Below are 17808 nucleotides of genomic sequence, written 5' to 3'. Positions count from 1 at the left end.
GAGGAAGAGGAGGGGAGGAGTTAGATTTGTAAGTGACACTAAATGAGCGCTTAGATAGGTAGGAGGAGAACCATGAGAGGGCAGAATCTTATAAGCCAATCGAATGGAGTTGTTTGAGGAGGAGCGGGTGGTCAACAGTGTCAAAAGCAGCAGAAAGGACTAATAGCAAGAGTAAGGAGTAGTGGCCATTGTTTTTAGCAGTTAGTAAGTCATTAGTGAGTTTGAGAAGGGCGGTTTCAGTGGAGTGTAGAGGGCGAAAGCCAGACTGTAAGGAGTCAAGAAGGTTGTTATCAGTGAGGTTGCGGCTCAGGCGGCAGTTGTAGATAAGGCGTTCTAGGAGTTCAGAGGTAAATGGGAGTAAGGAGATTTGTCTGAGATTGATAAGGTTTGTAGGATCCAGTGAGGGTTTTTGGGGTATTGGGGTGACCATGCATGCTTTAGAGGGGAGGGAAAGATATCAGTAGAGAGGGAAAGATTAAAAATGTTAGTAATAGAGTGTAGGATAGAGTGTAGGATAGAGTAAGAGGGTGACCGAAGTAGTGGTGAGGGAACAGGGTCGAGGGGACAAGTGGTAAGGTGGGTGTCAGAGAAAAGCTTTGTAACCTCCTCTGTGGTGACAGGGTCAAAAGAGGAAAGTAACAAGTGTGATGGTGGGTCTGGTACATTAATAGGGGAAGATGACTGGACAGTGGCAATCTGATCCCAACTTGTATCTATTTTGTTTTTTAAATGAATGGAAATGTCCTGGGCAATGAATAAGTTAATGGGTGGTGGCAATGGGGGACATAGTAGAGAGTTAAAAGAGTTGACGAGGTCTGGATGAGAGTGTGTTAATGAGAGTGACAAAATAAGTCTGTTTGGCATCATGGAGGGAGGAGTTATATTTTAGGAGGTAAGCTTTGTACAGGGTGAAGTCATGCAGAGACCTATATTGACATTTTAGTCGACTAACTAAAACTAGACTAAAATGTTAGGGAGAGATGATTTGGGAAGAGATTCAATCAGAACTAATCTCTTTGGACTTCCAGTTCCAGTTCCATCCTGAATGATCGGCTAATAGGTAATATGTACAATGGCATTACAGCCAATATAGTTTTTCATTATAATATTTTAGAGTTGTACTCTGCTTGAAAGAATGAAGAATGTCATATGCAAGTTGTTCTAATCAATGCATATCTAATTACTGGTCCTTTGCTGAAAATACTCAATATTATTGTTTCTTTATAAGACTTGGTTTAATCTAATTTTAAGATAAATAAAAACATGTTGTATGTCACAGCAGTTAAATCTGTGTCTCTATTGCATGTTCAAACCTTAATACCATAAGTAATAACAGGTTAACAGATGTTTACTCCAGTAGTATATCATGAGATTGGAAATTCTAGAGAAATTCCTAAATTACTCTTTAACTAAACCCACTAGATTTTAGTAGACTAAATCTACTGTGTTCGATATTTAGCCGACTAAAACTAAAACAATCCAGATGACTAAAATATGACTAAAACTAAATGGCATTTTAGTCAAAAGACTATGACTAAAACTAAACCAACATTTTCTGTCAAAATGAACACTGTTTAACACAAATTGTTGAAACAGTTTAGACAGGCTAGATAAGTGTGTTAGATAATTTTTTTACATTGTATTGTTCTGTGGACAGTCCTACCCATGCATACTTTACTTTAAAAAGCTAGATATAAATTGATAAGAGCAAGTTCCATTTTTACTATGCCTGCATCATTATAAGCCTGGTTGGCTTAATCCACAAATTACCCGATGAGTGACAAGTGAACATAAAGATTGCTGCCATGAACCTCATTGCGTTTACATGCAATGGAGGGAATTTATCTAAACTGGAGCAGACAGAATCTGGAGCAGTTGTCCATGGCAGTCAATCAGCTTTTCTCTTCAGTGTGCTCAGTAAAGCTTTAAAAATAAAATATAGAAGCTAGATGCTATGGACAACTGTTCCAACTGCTTAATTTGTTAATTATTTATTTTAACATTTTACTGCATACAAAAGTAAAAAGTACAGAAAAAAGGGTACAGGATAAAGAGTGTGTACAGAGCATATGAAAATAAAGTCGTATAAAAAAAATGTACAGCAATACCCGGTACATATGAACATCAATCCCGGCATTCCTGCAGTGCGACTGCATGCCGCCTGGGAACATCTGCCCTGTAAGCTGTAGGGTCGCACATTGCCCTAGGGCAAAGGAAGTGTTTTCTGGGTTTTGTGCTAGAACAGACGATCACTAAGCATCTTATGACCCCTAATAGCAGTAATGGCTTTAACACAGCATGTTCCGTATAATATGCTGCCAATATATCATATATGCACCTACACAGTACTGTGCACCCGAGAGAAAGATACAGGAGATCTGCTCCAGTTTTGATAAATTCCCCTCAATGTACCTCTAGCACTCTCTTTGTTAACCCACCCAAGCTTTTCACTACTGTGTCACACTTAAATGTGTAAATGTGCCTTTGTTGTTATTTTAAAGATATGGGTAAAGGTCCACTTTAAGTACCTTTTTCAGCACCAATTTAATTGTGAAGATATTATAAATGCCTTTACAAGATAAAGGTTGGTGATATTAGCTTTTGCTATTAAATTTCAACCAAAAAAAAAATATTTTGCACACTGAGTGTGTTACTTTACTTTTGGATAATCCAAGGGTACTTACCACAAAGTGATATTATGTCTTTTAAAGGGTGGAACTAAATTCCTAAAAAAAAATATGTTCTGTTGCTCGTCATGAGGAGAAGGGAGAAGAAAGAAGCTCATCAAAGCAGTAAAATAATACAGGGATTGCCAGTCTACATTAAAGCAACATAGATTGTGCTAGAGATGGCCCAATTGCTTTTTTGGCTCACTTGGCAATTTGCCAAACTTCCTATGTTGGCTTTAACATTGTCACAACAAATGGCAGAATGGAAACTACAAATGGGAGCATGAACGGCAAAGCAAAGTTGGAGTGCATGTATAGTTTCTCCCTGTTGGGGAGATTACCCATCATTTCCTGTACCAGAGATGTAACAGTAAGTGAAATAAAATCTCCCCAAAGTGAGAGAAATTCTTCTCTTAGATAGTTGTCACTGAAACAGGTGTCTCCATTAGCTTAACCTCTCCTTTTTTTCTGGTGACAACTCTAAGATAAGACTCCTATTCTGCAATAAGCTAGAATGAGTGAAATCTTGATGCTTTGGTAAAAGAACATAGAAACATACAATCAATTTATAAAACATGTAAATATAGTGTGAGCTCACAAATACAGAGAGAAACCAGTCCATTCATATCAGCGATGCTGCCTATGAGGGATTTAGGCTCTTTTCTTTAGACACATGCTGTGGTTGGCAGTGGATTCCTCTTTATAAAATGCAACCTGAACCCCTAAGATGCTTGTATTGAAGCTGCTGTGAATAGATAGTGGAGCCTGCAGCGGTCACATGGAAAGATAGTAAGTTCGGGCACATGGGAGACATTGGGACATGTAAATCCACTAGGGCACAGTTTACCTTAAAGCTGGAAATGCATTAAGGTTAAAAATGCCTAACACCAAGTATTACTTTAAAGGAGAACTATGAGGTTAAGGCTTTTCCCCATAGTTCACCTTAGGGTAACGGGAGGACACAAACTAGCGTCCTCCCGTCACCCTAGGCTCAGTATACCGCGAGCTGTAGCCGCAGCTGAAGCGGATCCTGACAGAGGCAGAGCCAGCTGTACCCGCCCCCTCCCCCGTCCGTTCCACCAGTCAGCGTTCGCACCAGTCCAGCCCCTCCCCTGTCACGGCAGAGAGCCGTGACAGGATCGAGAGGTGAGCGAACACCGGTATGTGCTCGCTCACCTCCCGATCTACTGAGCCGACCTGTGACAGTTTAATTGTCACAGGTCGGCTAGAACTATGAGGTGAGTGAAAAGCACTCACCTCATAGTTCTCCTTTAAAGTATCACAAAAATAATTCAGCTTCATACCCTCAAGTCAGCTAAGCACTTCAGGGCTATTCAGCTGTCAACCAGTTTAGAGACTGGGACAATTAGTGACAATTTTGAGACAAATCTCCTTATGAAGGCATTTAAAGTGACACTAAACTCAGGAGTTAAATCTTAAAAATACATTCAAGTACCTTAACTATTAAAAGAATGTATCTTATTTGTGTATCACTCGGCTGTAGATGCTCAAATCATCTCTGAATTGGTGCTGACACTGTCCTTCCTTCTGGAGGGTGGCTGCTTTTGTTCCCCATGGTCCCTGTGTGTTATGTAAAGTTGTCACCACTCCAAGCTCACTCCTGTGATGTACTGTAACTTAGTTAGTAAACTAAACATGGTTGGAGCGGTGGCTACTTTACCACACACAGGGACTATAGGGAACAAAAGTAGCCACCCTCCAAAAGGATTTAGCTTCATTTTGAACGAGATTCGGATGATCCGAAATTTGGGCAAAAGAACATTTGGATTTGTTTGTATTCGGCCTCATTAGAATTTGGACGCAGCCAAATGTCGGAATTCACAAAATTACGTTCAAATTTGCCTTTGGAACTAAATAAAAATGTACATGTCTAATTAAGTGTGATGCTGCTGATAAATCAGAAGAAGCCAAAATAAATCTTGGGATTTACAGAATCTCAAACCGTATTATTACAGGTGGTAGAATTAATCCCAAAATGTATGAGACATTTGCAGCTCCCAAATCACATCACAGATATCGCCGCCGATGGATGGCGTAGCACCACAACCAGTTTCTAAAAACTGCACCTTTTTACATCTTTGCTCATCGCTAAGACAACTGTGATTGGCCACAATCATCCTGAACTGATCACGACTCTGCTCAGAATTTGTACCAGACCCTGTTGGCTTGCAGCTACGCCTCTGCCTATGTCTCCCCCATCCATCACTTTGTTACTGCATTATTCTCATGCCAGGGAAGGAGAATCTGAGCCTCAGCCTTAATATTACATACGCTAGGCTGGAAATATTCCTGCGTCTGGCTCAGGACTCGCTCTGTCTGCGAGGAGAAATGCATACTGAAAAGAATTCCCGGCATCTCTCTGTCAGCTTTTAGTCCAATAAGAAAGACATTCACTCAGCAGCAGCACATGCTGCAGCCTCCCTAGTCTGGCTCCTTTCTGAAGGATCAGGACATCTGCAGTTACAAGAAAGGCGTGCAGGGGCCTGGACTGCCTCTCCTGTGCAGCCACTGCCTTACTCAACACACACAAAAACTGCACCCACTTGCTGATCTCCTTCACCCAGCAGCATGGCCACAGGGAAAAACCATCAGCATGGCAAGTATAATGGATCACAAGCAAGCCCTTCATTAACTCCTGAATACACTGAGGAACTGCATGTTAAGATGTGCAAGAAGATTGCTCAACTAACTAAGGTAGGAAAGAGCCTCACTTAGCGCAGTGTCATTAATGTCAATTATAAGATGCAGGCTTTGTAATATAGTATTTGTATAATGTATCATTATAGTTATATTTACGGAAACCAAGGTAGATTGCATTCGCACCACCGGGGTTGGCTCATCCTGTAGTAATACACCATCCTCTGGTATTATTATAACCCTTATTATTTATTTATCACCAGTAAGGATGCTAAAAACAGTGCACACATTAGTCACCAGCAGAACTTACAATCTAATGTCTCTACCACAACCATAAACAAGCACACTGACATAACTGAGCTGCCTGGCTTTTGACTCCACTGCATCTAGTGATCTCTGAAAAATGATTGCACTTAACTTAATGACTAGATGGATAAGGCATTGATTCGGCCGCTGATATAGGACAATGTCATTTATACCGAATGGCCGATACTTAGGTTGATTGTGGTTAATACGAATTGTTAATTATGTTGAAGAATATTGTATGTGAGTGTGTTTAGAACTTGCAGCTACCTAAAGCATTTTCTTTATTTTTATTATTTTTTAAATTTTTGTTATATAAAGTATGAAAGATGATTTCTGATGAGTTACTACATATTAGTGCACTTTGCATATTGCTCTTTATAAAAAGGTAAATGTGTGTATTTATCTTGTATTAAGCTTATATATTAAGCTTGTCCCATTCTGTCATATGTTAGCTGACTTCTAGCGGGTCACTCATATGTTGGTGTTTATAACCAAAGGTCCCATGTGAATAATAGAATATTATTTTCTGAAAACACATTTTGATATATAGTATGTGCAACACGAAAAACAGTGTAACTAGTGGATTTAAAAAAAAAGTTTAGACTGGTGCAGAGGCATTGCAGTACAATTATCAGGTAAAAAAAAAAAAAGATTTGTAAATTAAGATAGTTTGTCGTACAAAATAAAATAAAAAAAGAAAATATAAAAGAAAAATATAATAAAGGCTTTCCTCAGCTAAGAAACTACACGGATAGCATCGTATACTGCATGTGTGGTAGTAAATGTTAGGCAAGCTTGCGCATTGGTGTGATAAACATTTACATCAGACACTGACACCCTGTCAACTAGCAACTAGGGGTGCATGCTGGGACTTATAGTTCCTTTGCTGTTCTGCTGCAGTATGTGTAGCCAGTTGATGATGGGCCAGTTTCTTTTCTGAAGCATATGAATGATTCAGACTTTTAGGAATAAAATATGTTCCTGAATAGTGGAGCCATGCAGCTATGACATAAATGTATACAAATATAAGGGGGAGAACCATATAGCTGGTTATTACAAGTATTGCTTTCCAAATGGCTCTGAATCTGGGTCTCTAGGCACCGTTTCCAGATCCTGAACAGTGACCAGTAATTCTCAGAAAAGAGGATTCCGCAGAACAGAATCTTGTGACCAGAAGCTGCAGCCCCACCCTGCAATGTAAAAAGCTTGCTGCAAGGTTATATATTAGTGTTTCTTAACCAGTGTGCTGCCTGAGGCTACCAGGGGTGCCACGGCACAGTCCAAACAATCTCTATTTTGTTAAGACCGGAGGCCTCAGAGTCTGCAGATAGCCAAGTCATCCTGCAGCGTGCCACTACGGCCACACTGACACCCCTGTCTACTGCTGACACCTGGATTAAAATTCATCACCAGGTCTGTCCCTACACTATTCACCCCCTAAGGATGCTCACACAGAAACATAAAAAAGCCAGATTGGAGTTAGCCAAAACTTACCTGAGGAAGCCAAAATCCTTTTGGGAGAATGTGCTGTGGACAGACGAAACAAGATTACAGCTTTTTGGTAAAGCCAAATTCTACTGTTTTCAGAAAAAGAAATGAGGCCTTTAAAGAAAAACATACAGTCCCTACAGTCACACATGGTGGAGGTTCACTGATGTTTTGCGGTTGCTTTGCTGCCTCAGGCACTGGATGTCTTGACTGTGTGCATGGCATTATGAAATCTGAAGACTACGAAAGAATTCTGGGGTGCAATGTAGGGCCCAGTGTCAGAAAGTTAAGTCTCCGTCAGAGGTCTTATATTACAGCAGGACAATGACCCAAAGCAAACGTCAAAAAGCAATCAGAAATGTCTAAACATTTGTAATTGCAACAATTTTGTGCGTAAAGTGGTGCATTCTCTGACAAAAATGCAGGGGTGCCAATATTTTTGGCCATGACTGTATGTGGGAATGGTTTTAAATGCAAAATTATCAGCCAGCAGTGTAATTTAGGCACCCCTGCCAGGTAGCATGGCTACATCCTTGACCTCCAGTGCTGCAGCACATAGAGTGTTCAAGAATATATTCCGACCTTACTAAGTGAACAATTAAGGAATGACAACTCACCACTACTATCTTCATTCTGCTCTTTCTTCCTTTTAACATGTTCCCTGTCAACCCATGAGCACCTGTTTGGCTCCGAGTGCTGGCACTACCTTTCCAAATTTGAATGTCACTGCACAGAGGATTTAGACACTTAAACTTATTGCATTTAAAGGCCAAGTTTACCTTTCTGACCATTTTTCATATCACATGCTTATTTAGGGTGTAACATAACACATGGTCAGATTGCAGATCACCCTCCCACCTCTACCAATTGGTCCAGCTACAAGTAGCAGTGCAAGGTCCTGTGTAAGCTACAAGGTGCTATAGTTGTAACTTATATAGGGCTATGGACTACCCATGTGACACTACTGATTGACCCAGACACATGTATTTATTCACAAGTTCACCTATACCTGGAAGTACCAGTTATTATCTTGGGAGTAAAACAAATGTAATTATATGGTGGGAGTAATTGGAGGATTTAATCAAACCTGCTGCTTGTCCCTGAATGGGCAAAGCACTGGTTTGCTTTAACAATTGTCATTGTTAGGGTTATCCAGAGCAATTAGATTCTTACCTCTCCTAATATTGTGAACGTGGAGTGAATGTGAAAAAACCCCCCACAGGAGAAGAGATTTGCTCTTCTCTGGGCAACACTAAACATTAAATCACATAAGGTTTTTTAACAGGATTGTAGTTTATGAGCCTGAAATGTTCAGAAGTGGAAACATTACATAGGTCTCATTTACATGTGCAGTAGACTTTACCACCCCTCTGAAAGGTGATTCATTGTGGACCTCTTTTCAGAGGGCGGTAGAGCAGTGGCTTCCAGGCATTCAGGAGGCAATACTGCCACCTCCTGAATACCTGCTTTTAGTTTTTTATCCTAGGAGGAATTCTACACTGAACTACTGTGCTGCAGCTGCGTGCCAAACGCTTGGTACATATTTGCAGCATGGTTGTGGCACACAGAAACACCTGTCGAAAGCATCATCCTGTCTAAATTTCCCATGCAAAGCAAAGCATTGTGGTCGCGGCAATGTGTGCAGCACTGTCCAGCTGCAATGGTAGCTTTACAGCGGGGGAGCAACCTCCTGGTTTTTACTGCCCCTTGGCCGTATGTGTGAACGGGGCCTTACTGGCAATCAAGTAAGACTGATGCATTCCAAGACCACATTTTTTTTATTGGTTTTGAGTAAACAATGGTTACCCCTGCCAGGTTTTTATTGCTGCCTGTGCCCCTGCTGGGAAGTTTTACTTGCTCTTTGTATCCTGTGACCAGTGGCGTAACAATCACCATAGCGACCCAGGTGGCCGCAATGGGGCCCGGGGCACAGCTAGGACATTCCTGATGCCCGGCGGGCCGCCTGGGTCTCTATGGAATCTCACACTGCTGGCTGTCACTGGCGGCTGTGAAGAGAAATGTGCAGCTGTTCAGATCGCTGACAGTGATCTGTGCAGCGGCGTGTTCCTCTCCACAGCCACTGCTGAGTCAGTGAGAGCCAGCAGTGGAGGAGGAGGTGAGGCCCAGGGTTGGCATCAGAGGAGGATGCGGGGCCCGGCGATGGGGAGGGGCGGGCCCGGTGACGGGCAGATGAGGCGGGGCTAATCAACGACAGTGGAGGAAGAGGAGGCGGACAGGTAAGGAGTGTGACCAGCCCACCTGAGGGTCTATGGTGGGCTCTGCAGGGTCACCCTCAGGTGGGCTGTGTGGGATCTGAATTGGGCTCTGCAAGGGGTGTAACTAGAGATCAAAGGGGCCTCATACTAAATTTTGCTATCGGGCCCTGTGAATTCTAGTTACGCCCCTGCCTGTGACCAATGTTTTTTTAAAAATCCAACAGGGTTATTCACAAAAGGGTGAAGAGTTTGGAGAAGGCAGGAGAAGTGAACAATCTAGGACAACATAGCTGATTTGGAAAGTGAGCTGAATTGGAGAATGTTTCCAAATCAGCTATTTTGGCCTAGATTGTTCACTTCTCCTGCCTTCTCCTAACATTTCACCCTTTTGTGGATAACTCTGCAAGATTTTGAGTTGTTACCAGTAAAGGAATAGAGGGGAAAGCTTCCAATAGTGACAGCTGTCAATGGTGGCACTAATATATTATATACCTCTTAAAGACTAAAGGTGGCCATACATTGTACGATTTGCATTCTGAAATCATACACGAACGCTCTTTTGAACGAAAATTCAAAAAATGGTACATCACTGATTTTTATTTTTGATATTGTGATCAAAATTTTTAGATCGGTCAGGGTGGAAAAGTTTTCTCTGACCGAATGAAAATCGATGAATCAGTGGGGTTTTCGTTCATCAAAAATCGTAGCAAAAACCCAGCACATGCGCAAAATGAAATTATTTCCATTGTTCGTCAAAAATTGGTTGGTTAGTACGGCTAACGAACGATTTCTGAAATCGATGTTTTACTATGCTTGATGGGGAAGTCTAGGTATAATCGAATGAGGGTTCGTACTAGAAACTAAAATTTCAGACTGAAAATCTTCTAGTGTATGGCCACCTTTAGGGGTCTATGTAAAAATTTTGTCATACGAGTTACATAACTTTCACCCAGGATTCACATTTTTTTTCCAATAGAATCCAATTAGAAAAGTATGTGAATTTTGGTGAAAACATTTATAAACAGACCGCTTAAGCGGAATGTCAGTCCAAGGTTTTTGTTTGTCTGTGAAGGTTCTCATTCATCCAGGTCATGGTATATCTGTAAAAAAAATAAGTCAAGGCAACTGGACTTGCTGTATTTTTGTTGAAGACGTTTCACTGGACATCCGACCAGCTTTCTCAATTCTGAATTGAGAAAGCTGGTCGGATGTCCAGTGAAACTTCTTCAACAAAAATACAGCAAGTCCAGTTGCCTTGACTTATTTTTTACAGATAAGGTTTTTGTTTGTTTTGTTTTTTGTTTTTTTTCTAATTTTGGTTAGAGTGAATAAGGTTTAGAACTTTTGTCCAGTTTTTATTGCTGTCTCTGACTCTATTGGGGAGATTTCTGTCCCAGATGCTTCACAGGAAGTAAGTAGAATTCTTCTGTGAGTGCAAATCCCACCTTTGACAGCAGTCACCAGATCCTATGTCCCTAATGAAAGATATCCTGTGTACGTCTGTGTTCTGGTGACAAGCACAACATTTTGTATTTCTTTTTGCTGCCTGTCCAGGTGACAGTGACCACCAGGAAAACAGTAAGGGTGGGTCAGCCCCCTCGGGACACAAACAATAAAAACCGGACAAACTTGTAACCTTTTAACTCTCTCTATAACAAAAAAATGTTTTCAAAGTTCTCCCTCAAAAAGTCTTTTGAAAACATTGTTTTATATGTATTAGGCTGACTAGAATGTTTTATGCGGATATTTCCAAGTAGAAAATTAATCCTTAGTCATATCATCGTAATTAGATTCTCTGCAGCAATCCAGGCTGGTTATAATTCGGAGAGAGTACATAGTCACCCCTGTGATCTTCACTTTCCAGCCAAGTTTATGATGTCTCTCTGTGTGATATTTCTAGAGCATTGTAATGGAAGAATAGTATCTGCCATTGTATTGAATTTGATTGCACAAGTGTTATTTTGACAGATCTATAAATGTATCTCTGAAGAATAAGTTGTACAGGATGACACACAGCTGAAAAATGAGTAATTGCCTCATGAATTCTCCTTAGTGGACATAGCTCCTTAAAGGGGTTTTCCCCCCCAAAAAATATAAAACTAGAGATGCATAGGATAGGAGGTCCTATTTTGTGTCTCAAATACACCTGCAAGTGGAACATTTACTAAAATTTGTTTCTGAGGCTGAGAACTGGGGTGTAATGTATTGTCGAGAGAACTTAGGGGTCTATTTATAAACAATTGGCTCTGCAAATCTCTGTGAATATTCATTCTGTGCGAATGGATGCACAAACTGAACATACTTTTATATGTTCTTTAGAAGTTGAATGGGGGTTATTTCCAAAGCTGCCAAAGGCCGAAAAGCATTCGGCTATTCACTACAGCTCAGTACGGCTGATTTCAGCCGTACTTCGGCTGAAATCAACCATACATCGGCTTCCTACTACTATACTACTACTGTATACTACTACATTCCAAGGTGGAGACGCACCTATTAAACCAGCACCTGGGGAGTCCTTATGGCGGCTAAGGAATTGGACCGGTGACATTTCCTTTGGATCTACATCGGCTGCCTTCGGCTGCACTTCCATCAGCTGAACATGCTCTGCATGAGCCGAAGTGCAGAAGGAGTTTGACTTCACATAGGGGCAGTGACTGAATAGCCGAATGCCACCGAGCGGCATTCGGCTCGGCTATTCTGCTCTGAACCTCAGTGGTACCAAGCAGAATAGCAAATAGTGAAAAAAGTAGAGAAATAAAATTGGAAAAAATATTTGTAAAAATGTAAATAAATATGAAATTTAAGAAAAAAAGATTTAAAAAAAAAAACTGTTTCCTATTGGCCAGTACCTGCTAGAGTCTTCTAGCAGGTGCTGGCCAATGAATAACAACGTTGTTATTGTTTAATCATTTGGGTCATTTGGGGGCACTGATCTGTCGTAAGATCATGGCCGACTCCGCCCAGCTGTCATTTGTGGGGCTTACGGCCGGCCCTTTGGCAGGCTGTTCGCCCTGCTTCGGGTGTCACTTCGGCTCAGTTGAGCTGAAGCATATGCCTTCGGCTCGTCTGAGCTGCTCGGCCACCTTCGGCAGCTGTACGGGCTATAGTGAATAGCCCGTACAGCAGGCCTTTGGTTCGACTGAACCAAAGGGATACGGCGGCCGAAGAGAGCCAAAGGATCAGCTGAAGCTACGGCTGGATCCTTCAACTCCTTTGTGAATAACACCCGATGTCTTATCTAATGTGATTTTTCAAAATATGCTGCCCGGATCCATAACCTCCAAGTGGAGACCTCACCCCTATTAAATCATATTACTTCCAAACAACTACATATAGTAATAATGGGGCTTTAAGAAGCGTCAGACTTACAGTTTGAAAAAATTTATTTTTGAGATAAAAATTTCATAATGGGGTCTCAAATCCCCCACTTACCCAAGGATCACAGATAAACTGTAAAACTATTTCCAAGACAGGAGGATGGAAGTCCAACTTCTCTCAGAATCAAAGTGGCGAAACCATAGGCTCACATTTAGCAGCGTGTCTTAAGGATCTATAATATGGTCATTCATTTTTGTATTCTATTTGTCTGGTATAATTTGCAAAGCCTGTGTCCTGCAATCCTGCTGGATTCCCCTAACATTACAATATACATACATACATACACACACACACATATTAGGTGTCCTTATGTAATCCCCTTATGTGTAATATATATAATAGATACGGTGAGAGAATTTGGACTTCCATCCTCCTGTCTTGGAAATAGTTTTACAGTTTATCTGTGATCCTTGGGTAAGTGGGGGATTTGAGACTCGGGAAATATATCACAATGAACAAAATATAAATAATGGAATTAATGTTAACATGAATGTATTATTAACAATGAATTATGTATATTTATAATTAGATTCTTGCTATAAAATTCCCTGAAGTAGCGAAACGCGTTGGAAGTTTATAGTTTATTGCATCAATTATGGAAAGAATACATGAATTTAATCTGGATGATATGTATTAAGAATTAATATAATGTACAAAATGTTATATGTCTAAATTATGCAAGAATCAGGGAAATAATTGTAATTATGATTTTTTATGCATTTATGAAATTTTAATCTCAAAAATAAATTTGTTCAAACTGTAAGTCTGACGCCTCTTAAAGCCCCATTACTACTATATGTAGTTGTTTGGAAGTAATATATTTTCTAATGTCTTGAAATACTGCATTATGGCCACTAGATGGCGCAGAGGAGCATAGAACATAATTGTTTATGTAATAAGTATTTAGGTATGTATTCTTATTTCAATGCTGATGTTATAACAGGATAGTATATACCGTGATTTTAGAAATCTTTTAAACAGGGATTTTGGAGCATGCAGTTGGCCGATCAGAGTGGCGGGTGAATGTGGGCAAATAATATTACTTTCTGCCTGTAGTTCCTATAAAGCAAACCCATTACTTTGTCTAGTATGATACACTTTAAATCTCTCCTGCATTCATTCTGTATTTTAATTACATGCATTAAGGGGACATTATAAAATGTATGTCTTGTATGAAAAGATTATTTATAAAGGAAAGTTTATCTTGTATAGCTATATATTTTATTTTATAAAAATTGCAAACGATCACGCAGCGGGAGCATATATCGTAAGTAAGAGCTGCTAATATTTTTTTCATGCAGATTGTTCCCTTTCTTTACAGGTTTCATATAATTAGTTCTGACTTTTCCTGCCTCCTGTGGCACTGTAGTTTGTCTCTGTGGAGACATTTAATATTACATTCCTGACATCGAATGGTTTATTTGGAGTTTTATATTCCCCCAAAGTATTCATTAACAATAACAATAAATAAGCAGCACTGCATTTGTATGAAACCTCGGTTTTATAGAGGCTTAAGAAATAAGCCTGGCATCAGAAGTAGCTTTGCTAATGTGCTTTATAACTAATGTGACGGATGGCCGTACAGTTATATACACGGCTGCAAAGGTGAGTACTGTTGGTAAGGTTCTCTTCTCTGAAAAGGTGTCAAAAAAGAAGGAGGGATTATGCAACTATAATTTACAATTACAAGCTATGAATTTTTTTGAAGAAAAGTATTCTTTTTTATAAATTCTTTATAAGAAAGGTATTCTTGATGAGGCATATGCTTTGTACTGATTTTGCTAAAACGATATCAGCATTACTAACAAATCATATTAAAAAGAAAATGGAGAAAATAGCATTGACTAAGATGATGACTAATCAACTGCTTCGCTGAATAAGTAAGCCAACAGATTTGCACTGCTGTAGGAAACCTTCATGACAGAATGAAATATACTATTTTTGTCAAGTAACCATTTTGCTTAAAGTGACACTAAACTCAGGAGTTAAACCTTAAAAATACCTTCAAATACCTTAACTAATAACAAAAATGTATCTTATTTGTGTATCACTTGGCTGTAGATCCTCAAATCATCTCCGAATTGGTGCTGACACTGTCCTTCCTTCTGGAGGGTGGCTACTTTTGTTCCCCATGGTTGTGTGTGTTGGAAAGTAGTCACCGCTCCAAGATTACTCCTGTGATGGACAACACTCGCATGAGATTTTTGTCCATCATGGGAGCATGCTTGGAGCGTTGACTACTTTACAACTCACACAGGGACCATAGGGAACGTAAGTAACCACCCTCTAGAAGGAAGTACAGTGTCGGCACCAATTCAGAGATGATTTGAGGATCTACAGCCAAGTGATACACAAATAAGATACCTTTTTGTTAATAGTTAAGGTATTTAAATGCGTTTTTAAGGTTTAACTCCTGAGTTTGGTGTCACTTTAATTTTTTTAAATGCATTCAAGTACCTGGTGGTCTGTACAGGCTCTCAGGGGAGCTGTGCAGCTCTCAGACGGTCTATTATGGCTTTTGGGTGGGCTCTGTGGTCCCTCTGGTGGTATGTATGGGCTCTCTGGGGGGCTGTGTGGCTCTCTGGGGGGCTGTGTGGCTCTCTGGGGGGCTATAAGGGTTTTCAGGTGGGCTCTCAGGTGGTCTGTTTGGGCTCTCTGGGGGGCTGTGCGGGCTCTAGGGGGGCAGTGTGGCTCTCGGGTGGTCTATAAGGGCTTTCAGGTGGTTTATATGGGCTCTCTGTGGGGCTATTCTGCATTGCTGTATAATTATCATACAGCAATGCAGAATACCACCAGCTATGCGGGACTACAAGTCCCAGCAATACATTATAATGAAAGTCAGCACTACACAGCAAAGGCGTAACTAGAAACCTAGTCTTCCCCGCACATAATGCCCACCAGTGTCCCCTGTCATATTGTCTCCCGTCAGTGCAGAAGCTGGGGGGGGGGTCTGTTGGAGGGGGCTTTAGAAGGGCTGTGCTGCAAGTTTTCTACTTGCAGCAAAGCCCCTGCTAATGCCTCCCCAGCTTCTGCACTGACAGTAGACATTGTGACAGGGGACACTAATTGACATTTTACACCACCACGGTTTTTGAGGTCCCCTGCTCTTTTGGGGGACCTGAGACCATGGCAATATGGATGGAGCTCTGTCACAGCACTGCAGCCCCCACTGGACCTCAGGCTGAGGATCCACCACAGTTCTCGATATGATAGGGAGACTGGGTGGATCTTAAAAAAAGGAAATCAAATTTATTTTATTGTGAAGTGTGTATGTGTGTGTGAGAGATTGTGTCTGTGGTTGTGTGTGTCTGACAGTATTTTTGAGGGTCCGTTCACAGTAGTACAGAGCGTTAATTGCACAGTCCATTGCGATTACTTGTACCACGCAAAAATCGCACCTACCGCAAATTCTGGTGTGGGAGTTGTGTTGCATTGCCATTCATTTGAACGCCACCACAAACGCATCTCCTGTCCACAGTTTGATTGCCCGCATCGGAACGTGCGGTACCGCAATGCCGTGCGACTTGGGTTGCGACTTAATGACCAAGGACAAATGTGGGTCCTGAGGTTACACAGGTTGAGAACCACTGCTCTAGACCCAGGCACTAATATAACTTAAATCTGTTCCACATCCCCTTCTAAGTAATCGCTGGCATAGAAAATAAAACACACCTTCATTTTCCTTTTACCCACCTATATGAACATTTAGATCCTGAGTCCTCTCTCTTCTTGTGTTTACAGAAGGCAGTGTCCTTCTTTAGGTTTCTACCTCACTGCTTGTATAACATGGACACTTCCTATTGGCTCTCCAGATACAAGGTCCTCTCAGGATCCATGGGGATTGTCTGGACCTGCTGGCACAATGCTGAATTATCGGTCCCCCAAATTGGCACTGTTGAGAGACCTGTGCGGTAGACTAAGGCCCCATTCACACTGAGCGGATTGCCACGCGATTTCGCGCATTTATGGCGCGCGATATCGCGAGAAGTCGCCAGCAAATGATTTTCAACGGAGCTGTCTTAATGTACAGCTTTATGTCGCCCGTCTCTCGTCGTGGTCGCAAGTCGCGCCTGTAGGACCCTTTTTCCCGCGGATGTCGCGCAATTTTTCTATTTTTTAATGCAGCCCGACGGTGAAGGTCGCGCTACCGCTGCTGGATCGTCGCTGGAACGTCGCCCCGAACAGTCGCGCTATCCCGGCCGCGCGGATCCGCTTCTAAAGGTATGTCGCTTAGTGTGAATGGGGCCTAAAACTTTCTTCACAAGGCAAGAACAAAACACATGCTGGATGGGTGAGAGGGAGTAGGAGGCAGGAATGGATATTTTTTTCCAAAGATGGACATTAATACATATTTGTAAAATTCGTTTGAAGCATCAGAAACACGAAAAAATTACTGAATGATATAGTAAGCACAAATGAAAGATGGATTCTTTAGCCACAGGGAAAAGTAGATATATTGAACTTGACTTCTTCCAGGGCTGATAAGGCAACATGAAAAGAACACTATGGATATATGTACATAATTGCTTGACATGTTTCTCTCTAACAAAGCCACAGGGGAAAACACATTTAATGGTCCGAATGCTGTAATTACACAAAAAGGACTGGATTGGAACTGTATGGCCTACGGCATTGTCAACACTATTGTCAAGATCTGGCAAAACATTGTACTTAATGAGATAAAAAAACATGTAGCCAACTGTGTTCAATGTGGGTTTATTTGCAATTTAGAATCTTAATTGTTCAGCTGTCCTCAATAGTACACCTCTGTTGGGTTACTCACCCAGTGAAGCAGATGATTAGTCAATGCCATCTTGGTCAATGTGGCATTTTTTCCATGCAAGTGTTGCAAGTGCATGCAATTGATTCCTACAATACCTTGCGTAACCATCATATTTGTGATGAGAATAGGGTGGGTTCAACCCATAAACAGCCATCCAAAGGAAGTGAAAGAATTTCCAAAAATAGAAAGTGATCTTATATTGAACCAATTTACTTAAGATATGCTAAAAAAACAACCATGCTTAGCCGAGCCAAGTAAAGAAAGAGATCACGTTCACATCATATAGCATGAGAAAAAACCCAAAACAAGA

General features: G+C 41.0%; 1 protein-coding gene across 1 annotated transcript in view; it reads left to right on the top strand.

Annotated features, from left to right (window-relative positions):
• Window positions 1-4888: 4888 nt before the first annotated feature.
• The window catches only part of LOC108801724 (protein FAM184B-like), a 75228-nt gene continuing 62308 nt past the window's right edge, over window positions 4889-17808 (top strand). The window contains exon 1 of the mRNA XM_018573631.1: window positions 4889-5384. Coding sequence (XP_018429133.1) covers window positions 5259-5384 — 126 coding nt within the window. The 5' untranslated portion in view covers window positions 4889-5258. The remainder of the gene's footprint in view (window positions 5385-17808) is intronic.

Source organism: Nanorana parkeri, unplaced genomic scaffold (genome assembly GCF_000935625.1).
Source record: "Nanorana parkeri isolate BGI_ZX_2015 unplaced genomic scaffold, ASM93562v1 scaffold2464, whole genome shotgun sequence".
In the NCBI taxonomy this organism is placed as follows: domain Eukaryota; kingdom Metazoa; phylum Chordata; class Amphibia; order Anura; family Dicroglossidae; genus Nanorana; species Nanorana parkeri.
The sequence above is the reverse complement of the archived record's forward strand: the minus strand, read 5'-3'. Positions and strand labels throughout refer to the sequence as shown.